Source organism: Mustela putorius, unplaced genomic scaffold (assembly GCF_011764305.1).
Source record: "Mustela putorius furo isolate JIRA1106 unplaced genomic scaffold, ASM1176430v1.1 tig00000174_pilon_pilon_pilon, whole genome shotgun sequence".
NCBI lineage: Eukaryota > Metazoa > Chordata > Mammalia > Carnivora > Mustelidae > Mustela > Mustela putorius.
This window is the reverse complement of record NW_025421304.1, coordinates 658,590-679,104: the sequence shown is the minus strand read 5'-3', so window position 1 is coordinate 679,104 and position 20,515 is coordinate 658,590. Positions and strand designations below refer to the sequence as shown.

At 37.6% G+C, this 20,515-nt stretch overlaps 1 protein-coding gene across 4 annotated transcripts in view; it reads left to right on the top strand.

The window, feature by feature from the left end:
• Nucleotides 1–5,796: 5,796 nt before the first annotated feature.
• Nucleotides 5,797–20,515, top strand: part of ZNF569 (zinc finger protein 569) — a 50,214-nt gene continuing 35,495 nt past the window's right edge. For 2 of the 4 annotated variants that reach the window (XM_013062725.2, XM_013062726.2), the window contains exons 1-3: nucleotides 5,797–6,184; nucleotides 8,122–8,277; nucleotides 16,577–16,631. Coding sequence is in view for 1 of the 4 variants with exons in the window: in XM_004764991.3 (XP_004765048.2) it covers nucleotides 8,273–8,277; nucleotides 16,577–16,631 (60 nt within the window). In the remaining 3 variants the exon portion in view is untranslated. Of the gene's footprint in view, nucleotides 6,185–8,121; nucleotides 8,278–16,576; nucleotides 16,632–20,515 lie in introns of those variants that run through there. The other 2 variants (XM_004764991.3, XM_045076525.1) reach the window with 2 other exon arrangements.

Genomic DNA, 20,515 nt, shown 5'->3' with positions numbered 1-20,515 from the left:
ATAAACAACTTAGATGAAATAGATTTCTTGACAGACATGAATTATTAAACCTTACTAAAGAAAGTAGTTAACCTGGGGCACCTGGGTGGCTTAGTGGGTTAAGCCTTTGCCTTTGGCTCAAGTCATGGTCTCAGGGTCCTGGGATGGAGCCCCACATGGAGCCCCACATTGGGCTTTCTGCTCAGCTGGGAGTCTACTTCCACCCCCTCTCTCTGCCTGCCTCTCTGCTTACTTGTGAATTCTCTCTCTCTCTCTCTGTCAAATAAATAAATTTAGAAGAAGAAAGTAGTTAACCTGACTAGCCCTTATATCTATTAAATAGCATTTGTAATTAAAAACCTTCCTGAAAAAATAAAAATAAAAATACCAGTCCCAGATAGCTTCACTGCTAAATTTTATTACACATTTCTATTTAATTTTAATTTCTAGTAAACATTTTAAATTCTCTTAAGCATTTGAAGAAAAAAATGATTCTATACTCTTTCAGGATACTGAAAAGAGGGGAAATCTTCTCAACTCACTCTAGGAGTTATCTAGACAAAAATACTACCCCCTCCCAAAAACCACAAACAAACATCCCTCATGAATTATTAATAAAACTTTAGCAAATTGAATCCAACAATATATAAAAATGATAATGCACAATGGCCAGGTGATGTCTGTCTCAGGAACCTAAGATTGGTTTAAGATTTGAGGCCCAGTGTAATTCACTATATTACTGAAGTAAAGGGAAAAAAGAGAAAATCAGTATTACCATCTAATAGATGCAGGGAAAGTATTTGACAAAAATCAACATCCATTTTTAATAAACACACTTACTAGGAAAAGAAAAAAACCTTCCTAATTAAAAGCTATCTAGCAGGGGCATCTGGGTGGCTCAGTGGGTTAAGCCTCTGCCTTCAGATCAGGTCATGATCCCAGGATCCTGGGATCGAGCCCCACGTCGGGCTCTCTGCTCAGCAGAGAACCTGCTTCCTCCTCTCTTTCTCTCTCTCTCTCTCTCTCTCTCTGCCTGCTTCTCTGCATACCTGAGACTTCTGTCTGTCAAATTAAAAAAAAAAATCTTAAAAAAAAAAAAAGCCATCTAGCAAAAACCTTTCAACTACCATTTCACGGAACAACACTGCATACTTTCCCTCTAAGATCAGATACAGGGCAAAGATATCCCTACTTCTATTCAATCTTTTTTTTTTTAAATTTAAATTTAAATTTTATTATTTTTATTATTTTTTAATTACATTTATTTTCAGCATAACAGTATTCATTATTTTCTCACCACACCCAGTGCTCCATGCAATCCGTGCCCTCTATAATACCCACCACCTGGTACCCCAACCTTGTATTGAAAGTTTTTGCCAGTGAAATCAGAAAAGAAACAGCATTCAGATTTGATAATGTAATGAAGAGTCTAATTCTATTTTTTGATGTTTGACTGCTCACAGATTGGAAAAAAAAAACACATTTTTTTTTTTAAACAAGACCCTTGACACAAAGGGAAAACTATCTAGGGTTCATTTCTTTTAGAGTAATTTATCCTAACTTAAAGACAGATTGCCTTACATGTAACAGCTATGTACAAAGAAGTTATAAAATTATCCTTGGTTTAACAATGATAAATGAAAAACATTAAAATTATCCAATCAAACAAGGTAAACAAGGATTTTTGTTCTGTTTTTGTTAAACAGAGCAAAATAACTTACAGAGTATATAAAGATAAAAGCTGAAAAGCATATTACTAATGGAAATGGGTATTTTCACAAAACCAGTATTTTTCCCCAGCCCATCTCCATTTGATGTTAATTAGCATTTAGGTTTTTTTTTTTTAAAGCAATATGCTCATGCACGTACACTAATTTATGTACAATAAGGGAATAGGGAAGAGGAAAATGAAAGACCAGAAAAACCATATGGTAACAGTTAAGATGTGGTGGAACCAAATTGCATTTTTCTAATTGAGGATGTCTTCTTTGTCTGGAGGAACACAGTTCTGGAGTAATGTAGCAGATCCCTTTTTAGGGATCTGTCTGCTGTTAGAACACATCAATTATATTTTCATCATCCATTTCCAACGGTGCAGATGAGTCTGTTTCACTGATTGTCTGCCTGTCAAATCAGAATCTAATTCACCTCATTAACAAACCCTATTGTTCACAGTAGGCTTTCATTTATACTAAGTATTGTATGCCCTCTTAATCTTAAAACTGCACCACAGGACCATCCTATTTCACCACCTCCAAGTGAATATGATCATTGTTCTCAATCTTGACTCATTCCTTGGGCTGTTTGCCAGCTGCATGGTGGTCTAGAGTCTCCTCAGCTGCTGCCTCACCAGGCGTGCACAGAAGGAGCATGCAAGCAGCGTGGAGAGTGGCAGAAGTTCCTGGTTTTTAAGCCTCACTCTTCCTCTTTCCTCTTGTGCCCACAAGCTCAGGTGCTCCCGCCTTTGGCACTTGCAGATTTAAACCCCACAAGTCCTGCCAATTTCAGTTCCTTGCTTTTGCAAACCATTTGCAGACTTTCTTGTGAAGCCTACCCTGCTTCTCCTAGGAAGCTTCATTATGTGAGTAATAAAACTTTCATACCCTCTTGGGATGTGTGTATGTGTGTGTGTGTGTGTGTATGTGTGATCATCAGTCTTAATATGCCAACCAAATTTTATGGGTAGTACCTGAAAATTGGAAAAGAAATGGGTATCACTATTTCCAACAATTAGGAATAGGTACCGATGTCTTTTTTCATAGGTGACATGATCATCTATGTAGAAAATCCAATGGAACCTCCAAAATTGTAGTAGAAACACTAAGTGACCTTAGCAAAGTAACAGGCTACAAGAGCAACGTACAAAAATCAATTGTATTTCTATATGCTGGCAAGGAACAACTGGAAATTAAAATTTTTAGAAATGCCATTTACAATAGCATCAAAAAATCTGAAATACTTGGGGATAATTCTGACAAAAGATTTCACTACCTTCAAAAACTACACAATATTCCTGAGAGAAATGAAAGAGGATCTAAATGGAGATATATACTGTGTTCAGGGGTCACAAGATTCACCATTTTAAGGATGTCAGTTCTTTCCAAATTCATCTGTATTTTCAACACAATTGCAATCAAAATCTCGAGGTTTTCTTTTTCCATTTCTGTGTTTTGGTATAAACTGACAAATTCCTTCTAAAACCTTTCCGAGGTGTTCACCTAAAAGAAATCGAAATCTAGTCCACACAAAAAACTTTACACAAATGTGTACAGCAGCTTTAGTTATAATGGCCAAAAGTTTAAAACAACTCATGTTCTTCAATGACTGATTGAAGAAAGTGTAGTACATTCACACTGAATACTACTCAGCAACAAAAAGGAATGAATTACTTACACATGTAACAACATATCTGAATCTCCAGGGAATTATGCTGCATGAAAAACCAATGCCTATATTACATATTTTATCATTCCATTTATTTAATATTCTTGAAAGGTTAATGAGAGAACAGATAAGGGTTGCCTGGCCTTAAAGAGGAGGCTGGGGGCAGAAATGACGTAGGGGTGGCTATAAAAAGACACATGAAATATCTTTGTAATGATGAAAATATTTTAAATCTTGACTGTGTCAATGTCAATATCCAGGTTATGATATTATATATAATATTATATATAGTTTTGGGAGATGTTGTCATTGGGAGAAACTGGATAAAGGGCACATGGGATTTCTGGATTATATCTTACAACTGTATGCAAATCTAGAATGATCTCAAGTAAAAAATTAAAATTAAAAAAAAGCTAGGCCAAAAAAGTAAATAAATTCTAAAGTGGTAGACCAAAACCCAACTACATTAAATGTAAATTCACTAAATATGTCAAATTAAAGAAGATTGTCATTATTTTAAAAATAATGCTGTTTAATAACATATGCACTTTAAAAAATAGGTTAAAAGCAAAAGGGTAGAAAGAGATAAACCATGCACTAACCAAAAGAAGGATGGTGAAACTATAGTAATATCAATATAGACCAGACAAAAAAGCAATTATTATAAGGAGAAAATTCTATAAGGGACTGTTGGATCAATCCATAAGAAAAGTTACCACAACTCAAAATATATATCATTCAATAAGAGAGCTTCAAAATCTGTAAAGCAAAGTTAACAGAAATCAAAGGAGAAATAGACAAATCTACAAGCATAAAAAAATCAGGATGCTGGACGGACACAGAACAATTAATTCTGTTCTTTTATCATCTCTAAATAAAATGATAAGCAAAAATAATTCTTTTTTTTTTTTAAGATTTTATTTATTTATTTGACAGAGAGAGATCACAGTAGGAGAGAGGAAGGGAAGAGATCACAGAGAGAGAGGAAAGGAAGCAGGCCCCCTGATGAGCAGAGAGCCAGATGTGGGACTCGATCCCAGGACCCTGAGATCATGACCTGAGCTGAAGGCAGCGGCTTAACCCACTGAGCCACCCAGGCGCCCGCAAAAATAATTCTTATAATAATTCAGTAGACAGAAAAAAATTACTATTGGTAGAGACAAAAGACAAGCAAAACTTATTTGGAGGACTTGTTCTGTCTTATGCAGTGTTTGGGAGTCTCTTGTCCCTTCTTAGATATATATTCACACTACTCTGGAAAAAAAAAATGCCCTTTATCGCCTAGTGAAAGGAAGACTATCTTCTACTGCATCCTAGAGGTAACATAGTCATGTGGCCTTTATATAGCTTCATGGTAAGCTTATGAGTCAGAATCCTCTCTGATACCTTCGACAACCACAAGGTCTTGATATTTAGCATGCTGTAGTCTGCAGCATTTTGTTCTTTGTGAACATACCATAGCAGAAAAACACTGGGTTAGTGTTGTCATAGATATTTTCTCCATTTTAGTCTCTACTGCAAAATTATTGCAGTCTTCAATTTTCATGGTCAATAGTTTTTTTAATTTTTCTGGAGTCAGAGCCAAACGCACAGGAAATGCTGAAAAAAAGAGTGAGATCTTTGGAGCAGAAGTGACATATAGCCTGCTTTGTTAGATTTTTAGGTTTTTGCTCCTGGTTATTTCTCTACTTTCCCCCGTAGACTTTCCACTCCCGACATGACCTTTCCATTTGATGGCTCCATGTCTTTGCCCTCTTCAACAGTATCTTTCTAAATTACCAGTATCACCTTTGTCCATGTAACACACACTGAATATGGAGTAACACAGAATTAAAAAGCATGGGTGTTTCAGTAATATGGATTCACAGAGCTCTAAAATTCCTCCCATTTAATATCTTGGTGACTGTGGTTTATTGGTAATCTTTAAGTTTCAATATTGTAACAGGGGCCAGTCAGAAACGCAGAAACACACAAAGAATTAACAGAAGGACAGGGTCTCTGAAAAAACCGCAGGATTCGAATCAAACGGTTACAAGAACATACACCGCGACCATGGACACACAGATGATCGCGAATTCGCATGACCCCCAAAGTCACTGGATCTCAGAGTCTCTCGACTCCGCAGACACCCTACCCCAAGTTCCACGGCCGATATCTCCCACACACGGTCACACAACGCCACTCCTCTTTTTCTGACTGCCGCCAGAAGCTTGAGACTCAAGCTGGCCCGTCTAGTCCCTCCACGGACCCCTAATTTTTTCGCCCACCTTCACCCCACTGAAGTCCGGGAGGGGCCTGGACCAGACGGAACTACACCGACTCAGCGGCGCTTCCTTCACGGATCCTGCACCATAACCCCGGGAACAGGAGACCCAGCCAACCATAAGGAGCAAGAGACTTTTCGCAGAAAATTGACTTGGCCGTGAAGACCTCTGGGAAATGTAGTTCGTATCCTAAAGTTGTGCACCCGTTCAGATTCTTCTCAGCACCAAGTTGCACTCCCGGGCTCCGAGTGGAGTGCCGGGCTCAAGCGAAGCAGCTGCAGCAAAACTCAGCTGAACCTCCTCGGCAGATCTGGACGTCCTTAAACGCAGCGGTAGATTATTCCCGCTACTCGCCGGCAGGAAAGCCGACCCGCCCCCGCCTGTGAGCCGCGGGGGCCTCTGGGAAGCATTGGCCGGCGTCTAACGGACCGAAGCTCGTGCTGCCCTCAGGCACAGCCGGCGCGGACCTTAGAGGCTCCTCAGACTCGGTCCGCACCGGCGGTGCCACTTGGGCGGCACTGAGGTGTGGAACTGTGCCTATCTCCGCGGGTTCGCTGGTGAGTCTCCGGGAGGCCGCGAGCTCTGAGTCCGGGACCCTTTGTGCTGGTTGGGAGTAGGGGCCTGCGGACCCGCTGCCTGTGGTGCTGGAGGAGGATGCCGGCGGGGCTGCACGGGTGCGGCTGGTTTCCCGAGACCGTGGGAGGGGCCCGTGAAGGACTGGGAGTGTAGCGTGATGTGACTGTTGGCCAGACATTTGTTTGCGACAGAGTGTGGCCGTGAGACCGTGTGTGAGCGGATTTGGGGGACGTGCTTTTTCTTCTGTTTCATTATGGACATGGATGCGAACGTGCGTGATGTGGGATCGTGAGTGCTTGAGAAGCTCCGTGGAGGAAAGGTAGAGCACGGCTGTGTGTGTGTGTAGATTTGTGCGGCTTTTTATACCAGGGCTTCATTTCTTTGGTTTATGGTAATTGGAAATACGTTTTTATGAGAGCTACCAATAGCCCCAACACTTTTAGTATTTATTTATCTTAAATTTTATTTTTGTGTATTAGCCTCGTTGTTTTATGTGCGTAGTAACTTCTTGTCCCTTGTCCCCGACTGCCCGCCCCAATCGCAAAATATAGAAAAGCTCAAAGAAAATAAAAATCATTCCGAATTCTGCCAGCAACTATCAAAATTTACTTACCATCTTTACCCCCTCTGTGAATACATACACACCCATTCATTTATTAACATATATGTGCATAATAGCTTGGAAATTGTTATTACACTATACATACAGTTCTGTAACCTACCTTTGTCGTTTAACAATACACCGTATCTTTCCATTTAAATTTATGTCGTTGGGCGCCTGGGTGGCTCAGTGGGTTAAGCCGCTGCCTTCGGCTCAGGTCATGATCTCAGGGTCCTGGGATCGAGTCCCACATGGGGCTCTCTGCTCAGCAGGGAGCCTGCTTCCCTCTATCTCTCTGCCTGCCTCTCCGTCTACTTGTGATTTCTCTCTGTCAAATAAATAAATAAAATCTTTAAAAAAAATAAAAAATAAAAATAAATAAATTTATGTCGTCATTTTAAAGTTTTTCATGCCATACATTTTAATACATTTACCCCTTTTGATGGGTAATTTGTTTTATCCAGTTTCTTGCCATTATGAACAATGGGTTTATCAGCAATTAGTTGTCATATGTTATAATGCGCTTTTCTAATTTGTGTGTGGGGGGGGAGGAGACAGGTTCCTGGAAGTGTAACTAATTGGGCAATATGTATGTGTTTATTAAAGAGTCCCTAAGGGGCGCCTGGGTGGCTCAGTGGGTTAAAGCCTCTGCCTTCGGCTTGGGTCATGATCCCAGGGTCGTGATCCTGGGGTTCTGGAATCAAGCCCTGCATCTGGCTCTCTGCTCAGCGGTGAGCCTGCTCCTCCCCGCCTTCTCTGCCTGCCTCTCTACCTTCTTGTGATCTCTGTCTGTCAAATAAAATCTTAAAAAAAAAAAAAAAAAAGATTCCCTAAGTCTATCCAATTATTCTCCTGTAAGGTTCAAATAATTTACACTATTATTGGCATAGTATAAGATTGCCTATATCCATACATCCTGATAACAATGGTTATCTGCTATTAGTAATTTTTGCTAACTTCATAGATACAAAATTTTCTTAATTTGCAGTTGTTTGGTTACTACTGGTCAAGCATTTTATTTTATTTATTTATTTTTTATTTTATTTATTTATTTGACAGACAAGAGATCACAAGTAGGCAGAGAGGCAGGCAGAGAGGGGGGGGGAAGCAAGCTCCCTGCTGAGCAGACAGCCCGATGCAGGGCTCGATCCCAGGACCCTGAGACCATGACCTGAGCTGAAGGCAGAGGCTCAACCCACTGAGCCACCCAGGCGCCCTTGGTCAAGCATTTTAAAAATCTTTTTTTGTGTGTGTGAATTATGTATTTCCCAAAATGTTCTTCTAAAGCAGTATTCTGTTTTCAAATTTATTTTCTAGATTCTTCAGGCATTCATTTATTCATCAACATACCATTTATTGACTGCTATCTGTGTGACAGGAACGGTTCTAGATGCTTCAGGTATAGCGCTGAACAAAAGAGAAACACTCTGCTGTCATGGTACTTACATTGTCGTGGTCCAGATAATAAATGAGGTGAGTTAAATATCACATATATTCAGCAGTGAAAAATATTAAGAGAAAAAGTAAAACAAAAACATACAGCATTTGAGAAGGGAATTAGAGTTTTAGATGGGGTAGCCAGGAAAGGCATCCTGAAAAGGTAATAATAAAGATTTGAAGGAAGTAAAGGGGCTATTTATGCATATAATTGAGGAGGCTATTTATGCATATAGTCTAGGCAGCATGGACAACAATTTAAAAAGTCTTGAGGTGGGACAAACCGTAAGTGACTCTTAATCTCACAAAACAAACTGAGGGTTGCTGGGGGGAGGGGGGGCCCAGAGAGAGGGGTGGGGTTATGGCCATTGAGGAGGGTATGTACTGTGGTGAGTGCTGTGAAGTGTGTAAACCTGGCGATTCACAGACCTGTACCCCTGGGTATATAAATACATTATATGTTTATAAAAGAATTAAAAAAATAAAAGTCTTGAGGTGGGAACATGTCTGTTACAGCAAAGAGGTTGGTGTGGCTGAAAAAGAGCAAATGAAATGAAGACTAGTGAGAAATGAGAGAAGGGAAGTGGAGGGAAGGAGGCAGATCAGGTTGAATCTTATGGGCCATATTTTGATTTTGGCTTTCACTGTGAATGAGCTGGGAAGCTGTTGGAGACTTTTGATCATGGGAGTGATCTTATCTGCTTACGATATAAGTGGATCACTTTGGCTGCTCTGATAAGAGAACTATAGGAGGAAGGCTGCAGTGGGGGGTCAAGGGCAGAAGCAGAAAGACCAATTAGGAATACAATACAGTAAGTACAATAATCTAGTGAAAAGATGATGATCTGGACCAGAGTAGTAAAAATGGTGAGAAGTCATGTATTTGATATAATTTAAAGATGGAGCTGATACAGTTTGCTGATGGAACTAATGTGGAATGTAACTGTGACAAGATAACAAAACATTTTTTAATCTGAGCAACTTGGAAGAATAGAGGTATCATTAACCGAGAAAGGAAAAACTGACTTGGGGCATAGGGAGATAGTGAGATTTCAGTTAGGAATTTAGTATATGTAGCATGGGATGTCCACTAGACATCCAAGTAGAGATATTAAGTTGGCAGTATGATATATAAGTCTGAAGTTCAAAATGATCTAAGATCTAGGTTGAAGACATAAATTTATATCATAAATAAATTTATATCATATATAAATGATATTTAAAGTGTATTTACTGAATGAGATCAGTTAGAGGGTAAGATAGATAGAAAAAGGTAGAGGGCTCAGTCCAACAAAGTCTGGGAAATGAGGAGGAACCAGCGAAGAGGATTGACAGGAGCTAGTTAGAATGGCTGGAGGGAATATAGGTGAGTTTGATTTCCTGGAAATGAAAGGAAAAATATGTGTTAAAAAGAACCGTGTCAGTCCTGCTGATAGGCAGGACTATGAAGACTGAGAAAAGAATGTTGACATTAGTAGCATGAAAGTCATTGGTGATCCTGAAGATCAGTTTCAGTGGAGTATGGAGCTAAAGAGAGAAATGGAGAAGAAAATTGGAGCTACATGGGGCATCTGGGTGGCTCAGTGGGTTAAAGCCTCTGCCTTCGGCTCAGGTCACAATCCCAGGACCCTGGGATCAAGACCCTCCTGCTGAGCATGGAGCCTGCTTCCTCCCCCCTCCCCCGCCTCTCTGCCTACTTGTGATCTCTGTCAAATAGATAAATAAAATCTTTAAAATTAATTAATTCATTTTTTAAAAAAATGGAGCTACAAAGTATGGACAACCCTTCAAGTTTTTCTCTGTAAATGGAAAAGGGAGGGAAATGGAGGGGTAGATGGAGTTGGATTTAACCAAAGTGTTGGTTTCATGAACTAATTAGGAATAGTGTGAGATGCAAGAGTATCTAAGTTGGTAGGAATTAATTATATTGATTGACTGTGAATTTTAGTCCAGATAGGTAGAAAAGTCAGGATAGGAAGGTGAGGGACAGTGGAAAATTGGTAGAACAGAGGAATGGAAGTTCTGATGGGGTTGGAGAACTGTTGGGTTGGTAGTAAGGTGGAGAGATTGGAGGATATTTGCCCTTTAGTTGTCCACTGTTTTCAAAATAGAACTGTCTTCCTTTTTACCAACATACCAGTTTAAGAAAACATGAGAGATTATCAGCTACATTTCAGTAGGGGTTACAAAATGATTTCTATCTATATCCCTTCTTCATTTACTGGCTGGAATATTTTTTTAAAGAAAAAATTTCTGTCATCAACTCTTTGGTTACATTGAGGAAAGTTTTTATAGGAAAAGTAAAATAAATTGATTCTTTCCCTTTTTAGGTTTTCAGGCTATTGAATTGATTTCTTAGCATTTCCCAGTGAATGATTATTTTACTGTTATATACACATCGATTTTGATATTGTGGTTATTTCCTTTGTGAAGCTCAAATTTTCCCATCTTTGGTTATATCTTTGAGAGGCCTCTAAGTCTTTTCAACACATCTCCAGAAGTCTTTGATAATGTTCTACATTCTGGTATGAAGGGTTATTCCAAGATCATTTTGAACATTTCCTGCCCTAGGCATGGAATCAAGCATTTCTTTATGGTCAACTAATCTACAACAAAGCAGGAAAGAATATTCAATGGAAAAAAGAAAGTCTTTTCAGTAAGAGTGTTACTTGGGTTATTTGGGTTACTTGTGTGTTAAATGGGTACTTTTTTTTTTTTTAAGGGCACAAACTACCAATATTTACTCAATAAGAAATAATCTGAATCGTATATTTATTAAGGAAATTGAATTTGTGTTTAAAAACCCATGATACTGGGGTGCCTGGGTGGCTCAGTGGGTTAAAGGCTCTGCCAGGGTCCTGGGATCGAGCCCTGCATTGGGCTCTCTGCTCAGCAGAGAACCTGCTTCCCCTTCTCTCTCTGCCTGCATCTCTGCCTACTTGTGATCTCTGTCTGTCAAATAAATAAATAAAATCTTTAAAAACAAAATAAAACAGAAAAAAACCCATGATACCAAAAGCAAACAAAAGCAAGGAAGTTAAAAACAAGTGGGACTACATAAAACTAAAAAGCTTATGCACAGCAAAGGAGACCAAGAAAATGAAAAAGCAGTCTTCTAAATGAGAGAAAATATTTACAAATCACATACCTGATAAAGGAGTTTATAAATATATATAAAACTCAGTAGCAAAAAACCCCAAACCAATTTTTAAAATGGGCAGGAGAGCTAATAGGCATTTTCCCAAAAAAGACATACATATGACCAACAGGTACATAAAAAGATAAAGTGATATTCAGCAATTAGTGATCTGGAAGTGCAAATCAAAGCCACAATGAGGTGTCACCTCACATCTGTTAGAATGACTATTATTGAAAAGACAAGGAAAAGCAAGTGTTGGCAAGGATGGGAAGAAAAAGAAACATTTATGCATTGTTGATTGGAATGTAAATTGGTAGAGCCACTATGGAAAATAGTTGAAGGTTCCTCAATAAATTAAAAATATAAATGATCCAGCAGTTGTACTTCTTATTTATCTGAAGAAAACAAAAACACTAATTTAGAAAGATTCATGTACCCCCATGTTTGTTGCAGCATTATTTACAATAGCCAAGATACGGATACAACTTAAGTGTCCCATTGATAGATGAATATGTAAAGAAAATGTGTGTGTGCATGCACATGCACATGCACATACATACATACATACAATGGGATATTATTTAGTCATAAGAAAGGATGAAATCTTGCCATTTGTGACAACATGGATGGACCTCGAGTGAAATAAGTCAGAGAAAGAGAAGTACTATATAATTTCTCTTTTATGTGTAATCTAAAAAAATAAAAAAAACAAATGTCACTCTAAAATACCAAGATCATTGATAAAGAGAACAGACTGATGGTCGCTAGAGGAAGGGCATTGGGTAGAGGATGAGAGAAATAGGTGAAGGTTGTCAAAAGGTACAAACTTACGGTTTAAACTTAAGCCCTAGGGATGTAATGTACAGCACGGTGACTATAGGTAACAATACTGTATTGCATATGTGAAAGTTGCTAAGATGGTACATCTTAAAAGTTTTCATAAAATAAAAAAAATTATTGTAACTATGTAAGGTGATAGATGTTGACTAGACTTATTTTGGTGATCCTTTCACAATGTACTCAAATATTGAATCATAATATTGTACACCTGAAACCTATATAAGGCTGTATGTCAACTAGACTTTTTTTTTTTAAATATTTTATTTATTTGACAGATCACAAGCAGGAGGAACAGAAGAGGGAGAAGCAGACTCTCTGCTTAGCAGGGAGCCTGATGCAGGGCTCGATCCCACAACCCTTGGGATCATGACCTGAGCCAAAGGCAGACAGATGCTTAACTGACTGAGCCCTTCAATTATACCTTAATAAACAAAAAGACTTTCTAAAAAGGAAAATACACACCCAGAGAATTTCACAAGTGAAATCGCGAACATCTAAGGAAGAAATCATAACAATCGTATATAAACTTTCCCAGTTTATGTGAGCTGAACACTTGCCAACTCATGTTATGAGACCACCCTTACCCTGGTACCAAAACCAGACAGAGACAAGAAAAAAAAGTGCACACTAATATTTCTTATGGACTAAAAACAAAAATCTTCAACATCGAAATGAAAAATTGAATCTAGCAATATAAAAAGGATAATATATCATGTCTAAATGGGTTCATTTTGGGAATACAAAATAATTTTTTTAAAGATTTATTTGAGAGAGAGAGCATAATCAGGGTTGGGGGGCAAAGGGAGAGGGAGAAAGAATCCTCAAGCAGACTCCCCACTGAGTGGGGAGCCCAATGTAGGGCTCAATTTCAGAAACCTGAGATCATGACCTGAGCCAAAATCAAGAGTTGGCCACTCAACTAACTGAGATACCCAGGCACCTCAAGATTAATTTTAAGTTCATTATTTGAAAATTAGTTACTGTAATTCACCAGAAGAGAGTATGATCATTTTGATAGATGCAAAAGAAGCACTTGACAAAATCCAGCATTTATTCATGAAAAAAATAATTCTCAGCAATTTAAGAACAGAAGGGAATGTTCTTTATTAAAGGTCAAAAAAAAAAAAAAACCCAAAAACAACAAACCCAAATACTAGAGCTTACATTATACTTTGTGTTGAGATAATGCTTTACCTCTAAGATTGGCAACAAAGTGAAGATGTCCTCAGACCACCATTTTTCACCGTTCTATTGGAAGTCCTAACTAGTGCAATAAAGCAAGAGAAAGACAAAGACACACAAATCAGAAAGGAAGAAATACAGCAGTTTCTGTTGGAGACAACACAACTATTAAGATAGAAAACCTCAAAGAATCTACAAAAAAGCTCCTAGACCTCTTACATGAATTTAGCATGGTTGTAGGATACATAATCAGTATATAAAGTTAAATCATTTTTATATTCCAGCAATGAACAATTGGAATTTGAAATAAAAATTTATTAGCATGCCCCAAAATAAAGTACTTAAAAATAAATCTCAGAATATGCATAGGCCTTGTATGCCAAAAATGAAAAAAACTATGATCAAAGAAATAAAACATAAGTGGAGAAATATACTATATTCATGAATTGAAAGACTCCTATTTTCATTTGATCTTTAATTTGATCTATAGATTAAACACAATCCCAGTCACGTTCCTAGCAATCTTTTTTATAGATATCAATGAAGATGGAGGTGGAACTTAAAATGGAAGGCAGAATGAGACAAATTTATTTACATGTACTATTATATAAATGTAGGACCTAACTGTGTTGAAGGTGACATAGAAGAAACCCTCTTTAAATAAGAGCTCACATTTCTTTTCATCATTTGTAAGTCCTTAATGAAAATATAATTTTTTTGAACCATCCTTCCAGTTCACATACTGCTGCTATTAGAAATTTTTTTTTTTTTTAATTTGAGAGAGAGAGCAAAGCAGGGGGTGCAGAGGAAAAGAGAATCCCAAGCAGATTCCCCACTGAATGGGAACCCAATGCAGGGCTTGATCCTAGCACCCTGAGATCATGACCTGAGCCTGATGTGGCTCTCAATCCCAGGACCCTGAAATCGAGACCTGAGCTGAAGGCAGACACTTAACCAACGAAGCCTGCTATTAGAAATTCTGTGATGAAATCCATCATGGGGCACCTGGGTGCTCTTTTGGTTAAGAAGGGAAAGAGGAAAGAGAGTAGAGGGAGTTCTGATTGGTGTCCACTCTTCAGCTAGTTGATGAATTCAGTTCACCATAAGCAATTGTTTTTAAATAAAAAAATTCTCTTTTAGTCTATACCCATGCCCACCTTTTTTTTTTTTTTAAGATTTTTATTTATTTGACAGACAGAGATCTCAAGTAGGCAGAGAGGCAGGCAGAGAGGAGGAAGCAGGCTCCCTGCCGAAAGTGAGCCCCATGAGGGGCTAGATGCCAGGACCCTGGGATCATGACCTGAGCCAAAGGCAGAGGCTTTAACCCACTAAGCCATCCAGGCACCCCCATGCCCACCTTTTAATAGACTGATGTTCACTACTAGAACTGGAACAGTCCTGACAACAGAATGTGCTGGTATGTACCTCCAGGCCCAAGGGGCTGCTATATTCAGGAGATAATATGCAGAAAAATAAAATATCACAAATTTTTCCATATCTCTTCTCCCCCAGTAAATACCTTAACTCCTGTTATCCAGTATTGTGTCACATTGTAACTCAGAGCTGCAAGGGTTACTGGAAAAGCGGGTAACAGGAAAAGGAATAGAATTATCTTCACTGTCCTGGATCAATCATGATTCATCCTTGGAAGAATGTATATTGCCATGTGAAAAAATTAAAGTTTAGTTTTCAAGGAATAAAGTGAGGACAACTGGCTATTGTTGGTAACATTATCTGCCACATATAGCCTTTTAGAATATGCTGGCTCTCTCTCCTTAGCAAGGTATCAAATTTTCTTTACAGAATTTTGCACTGTTATTGCTGGGGAACTACTGAGACACCCATTTTATTCTGCTGTTCTCTCTTTCTCTCTCTCTTTTTTTATTTGAAAGAGAGAGCGAGAGAGGGAACACAAGCAGGGGGAATGGGAGAGGGAGAGGGAGAAGCAGGCCTCGAGCTGGGCAAGGAGCCCAATGTGGGGCTAGATCCCAGAACTCTGGGCTCATGACCTGAGTGGAAGGCAGACACGTAACTGCTGAGCCACCCAGATGCCCCTCTGCTATTCTCTTTTAAGGATTGATTATAATGGTTCTAAGAATGTGGGGTTCCCAGGGTCACAGTGCTTATTAGTGGGAGAGAGACTAGAAAGCAAATCTTTGCTCCCAAGTCACTGTTCTTTCCTACTATAATTCATCTGTCCTAAAGCTTTTCTAAAAAGATGCTTTAAGAAAAAACTTCAAATGAATGACAAAAATCAATTACAATCCAACAACAACCAAAAAAATTTTTTTTACTTAGTAAAAGAAGATTAATTTTCTTTAAAGTAAAACTGGGAAAGAAACTGTGCACGGGATGGAGGAGGACATCTGCGTTGTTCATTATACACTGTAGTACTGATTGCAATGGTATGTGTTTTCTTGATTAAATTTTATTTTGGAGAAAATAATAGGTGAACTTTTATTTTAAAAACTGAAATAATGCTACTAGACTTGTAATAATATGAAAAACTGTGTCCTGTTTCTTTTTTCCCCATCCCTAATTCCTGTTTCCAACGAGAAAGCACTTTTAGCTCCTAAAGCTCCTAAGTGTGATTTCTTAAATTTCTTCAATTTTTCCAAATCACATGTTTATCTTGTTATTATTTGATACTTTACAGATTTATATGTTTATTTTTTACTATGACAAGAATTTAACTCTCTTACCACCACCAATATCTCTGATACACATCACTCAGACACACAAACTACTTCTTACTCCTTCTTTGAAATATATTACCATTTTGGGCAAATTCCCATTTAGTTGGTAATGTCTCAATACATTAAAATAACAGGTATTTTGTCAATTTCATAATTTTCTTGGTTATGTTCTTTTATGAAGCTATATAGCTTACTGTTCCTTGTGAACTGTTTTGTTCTGTTTTCTCATACAGAGTTATTGACAAATTCATGGGACATCTCCCACATATGAGCTCTTATTCTGACCCACCTTATGCCTAAGCTATGCATGATCATTCTAGTCATCCTTATACCTGTCAGCACCTCTGGTATGAATATTCTTGGCCTTTCTGCTGGATCCAAGAATCATTTACAGGGCGACCTTTAATCCACAGTGTGGGTGCAAGTTTCCGAAACCACTAAGCGTGCCTGGTCTAATGGCTTTTCTTCTCTTTCACAGCTTTGCCTTTTCAAGCCCTGTCTATTACCAGAAAGAGGAAATGACTGAATCCCAGGTAAGTTTTAAGTAGTATATTTGTTCTCTACTATATTCTGTAATGTGGTTTAAAAGGATTACAATAATCCGTACAGTAAATTGGAAAATCCTATATAGATAAACTTTTTCAGAGGAATTAAAGTTGGAAGATTAAGACCAGGAAGAGTTAAAATATGGTAATGCAGAAAGGTATTCATCTAGAGAGATTAAAGTTGGGCTTCAGTTTTCAGTTTCATTATTATAGGTGAAACAAACCAGAGCAAAAATTCATGACATAATTTGTATTGCAAATAAAAATTAAAATGAACTTTTTTTTAGGAGAAGTAAGCTCTTCTTTGGCACCTAGGTCAATGAATATATTAGAGTGTGACCTCTTATACTTGACAAATCCAGCTATTGTGATGGTCTGTTTTGGTAAAGGATAAAACAAAGTATATGTGTTAAAAAATAGCCAGCATAGGAAAGAATGCAAATGAAGATTATCAGAAAAAGGGATTAATTATCCCTTGCATGCAAAAGAAGACTACACAACAATTTTTTTTTAAATGACAGATACTGGTTACCCACAACAATATAGATAAATTCCAGAAACATTGGAGTGAGAGAAGCCAGAAACAAAAGATACGGTTCCATTTATATGCAATTTGAAAGCTGGGAAAACTAATCTCTTGTGATAGAAATCAGGATAGTAGTTACCTTAAGAGGATAGTAACTGGGAACGGGTGGGAGAAAATCTTCTGGAGTGCTGAAAATGTGGTTGTTTTGACCTGATTACATAAATATTTAAATGTATAAAAGTGTATCATGTACATTTAAGATTAGTGCATCTTAGGGGTGGCTGGCTGCCTCAGGCGAGCATGTGACACTTGATCTTGCAAGTTGTGAGTTTGAGCCCCACGTTAGTTGCAGAGATTACTTAAAATCTTAAAAAAAAAGGTTAGTGCATTTCACCACATTATTCTATATGTGTCATACATAATTTTAAAGAATACTAGAATGTCCGAAGAAATAGATGAGATATGTGTATCTCAAATGACCCTACATAATTATATTTTTCGGTGGGTATTTACTGTAGATTGGGCCACAGTCTAATAATTTCTGGTAAATTATTTTAGTCCACTGAAATGTGAACAGAGAATATGCTTTATTTGGTTTACTGATGTGTCTCCAGCCCCTAGAACATTCTGGCCTTGTATACATAGTTTTTGTGAATATCTGTGGTTTTAATGTCTTGAATCCATGGTTCCTTGTTTTTTTACTCTTAAAATAAGTGATATTGGGATGCCTGGGTGCTCACTCAGTTATACAAGTGCCTTAAGCTCATGTCATGATCTCAGGATCCTGGTATCAAGCCCTGCATTGGAGCCCCACATTGGCTTCCTGCTCAGCAGGGAGTCTACTTCTCCCTCAGCTCTTCCCCCTTATGCTCTCTCTCTCTCTCAAATAATTAAAATCTTTAAAAAAAAAAAAAGTAGTTGACGTCCACCTCCTCTTCAAGGATAATCCTTTTCCTCAGAACTTCAACTTGCATACTTTCTTTGTATCTTTCAGATTTATCCTGCTTTTCATCCTCAGGTCAAAGTTTTCATATACTGAGATATACCTTTCTTTGACTGTGTATCCGTATATAGCAGCTTCTCTATATATCCAGTTTTTTTTCTTCAAACATGTTAATTTTCAAAGTGAACACACTGTCAGTGTGTAACTTGCAAAAGCAATAGATCGAGAATTAGAACATTACCCTAATAACCATGAGATTTCTTCTGCACTTTTCTAAAGTCATTACCCCTACCCCAGGGGTAACCACTATTCAATTTCTGTCACTATAGATTATATCTGTCCGAGTTTGAACCTCATTAATATATATACTCTGTGTCTGGCTTCTTTTGCACAATACTGTGTGTGTCAGATTCATGTTGAATTATTGCATGTAGTTATAGTTTGATTAATTTCATTGCTTTATATTATTCACTTATGTGAATAAACCATAATTTTATTTATCCATTCTATTATTGATTGCCATTTAGGTAGTTTTTATTTGAGGACAATTACAAATATTACTGCTATAAGAAAATTCATAGCTGTCTTTTATTGCACGTATGTACACTTTCTTTTGTATATAAACCAAAAGTGGAATTTCTGAGTTATAGGTCGTATACATAGGTTACCTTTTATTGATACTGCCAAACGATTTCTGAAGTGACTGTCCAAAATTTCACTTTAAAAGAAAGGAAAAGTCTGTGTGTTAATATCAGGTATGGTAACAGTCGAAACAGTAAGCTCTAAACAAACAAAAAGAACAGAGCTTTAAAATGAGTGCAATAGATAATACAGATCAATGGTTTAGGACTGCTTTCTTATCAGATAACCAACAGCAAATTTACTGTAAGTAACACTGAAAATAAGAAGATATGTATTGGTAGGGAAACTTTCATTAATGTCTTAACTCATGCTAGATGAACTAGATATAAAAAATGTATCTACCAATAATAATTTGATAGAGCTAATAGATTAAGGTAGCTTATAGCCTCAAAAAAGTTACTATTCCTTATTTGGATATGAAATAACTTAAAAACTGACCATTTATTAGGCATGAATAACATTCAGTAAATTTCAAAAGTAGAAACTGTACATTTCAGTAGTTCCACAATGCAATTAAATATGAAGTTAATAACAAGAGATTCAAAAAGAAAAATATTCACATGGAAATTTTTTAACTAGCATAAACAACCCAGACCAACAGGGACTTAAAAATTTATGTTGCAGAACATCTTTTTTAAAAAATTTTATTTATTTATTTGACAGAGATCACAAGCAGGCAGAGAGGTAGGCAGAGAGAGAGCCCGCCGCTGAGCAGAGAGCCCGCCGAGGGGCTTGATCCCAGAACCCTGGGATCATGACCTGAGCCAAAGGCAGAGGCTTTAACCCACTGAGCCACCCGGGCGCCCCCATGCCCAGATGTTGCGGAACATCTTTAAAAATAAAACAATGCGCAGGGGCACCTGGATGGCTCAGTGGGTTAAGTCTCTGCCTTCGGCATAGATCTTGATCTGAGGGTCCTGGAATTGAGCCCCGCATCCTGCTCTCTGCTCAGCGGGGAGACTGCTTCCCCCTCTCTCTCTCTGCCTGCCTCTCTGCCTGCTTGTGATCTCTCTGTCAAATAAATAATTATTTTTTAAATCTTAAAAAAAATAAAACAATGCACAGAAGAAAAGCTACAGCCTGAAAAAGTGTTAATAAACGTATCAGAATGAAATGAATGAACAAAATATACCATTCTAGTCATTAGAAACAAAATGAGAAAATTTAAAAAGGAATCGGTAAGAATAAAGTTTAAGTCAGTGAGTTAGAAAAACACAAAATAATAGAACTAATAAAGAGCTGCTTTTTTCTTTTTTTTCTTCTTTCTTTATTATTTTAAAATCTAAGAAGAGGGAGGGAGAAGTGGAATAAGCAGCCACATACGCAGCTCCCCAGATTAGCAGATTTTAATCTTTTGTCATTTTTGCCTCAGGATTTTTTTTCAACAAAGTAGTCAGAATATTACAGATACTTTGTCTCACAGGCAGTCACTTTTATGAATGTTATCTATATCCATAGAGCTCATAGTTTTATATTTTTACCACATGATTTTATATATATAAACACTACTTGAAGTTGTTCTATGTTTTAGGTTTTTAAATAACTGGGAACCCGATGGACTTAGAGTTCTGCAACTCATCTTTTTTTTCATTCCACATTGTGTTTTCAGACCTATTCATGTTAGTATATGTATTTCTGACTTTACGTCCTTTTCCATTGTTTTGATTTCCTGTGTCAATCCCGCTATATCTGAATTACCATATATAGTTATAAAAATATTTATTCGATAATGCAAGTTAATCCTGCATCTTTTTCTTCTTC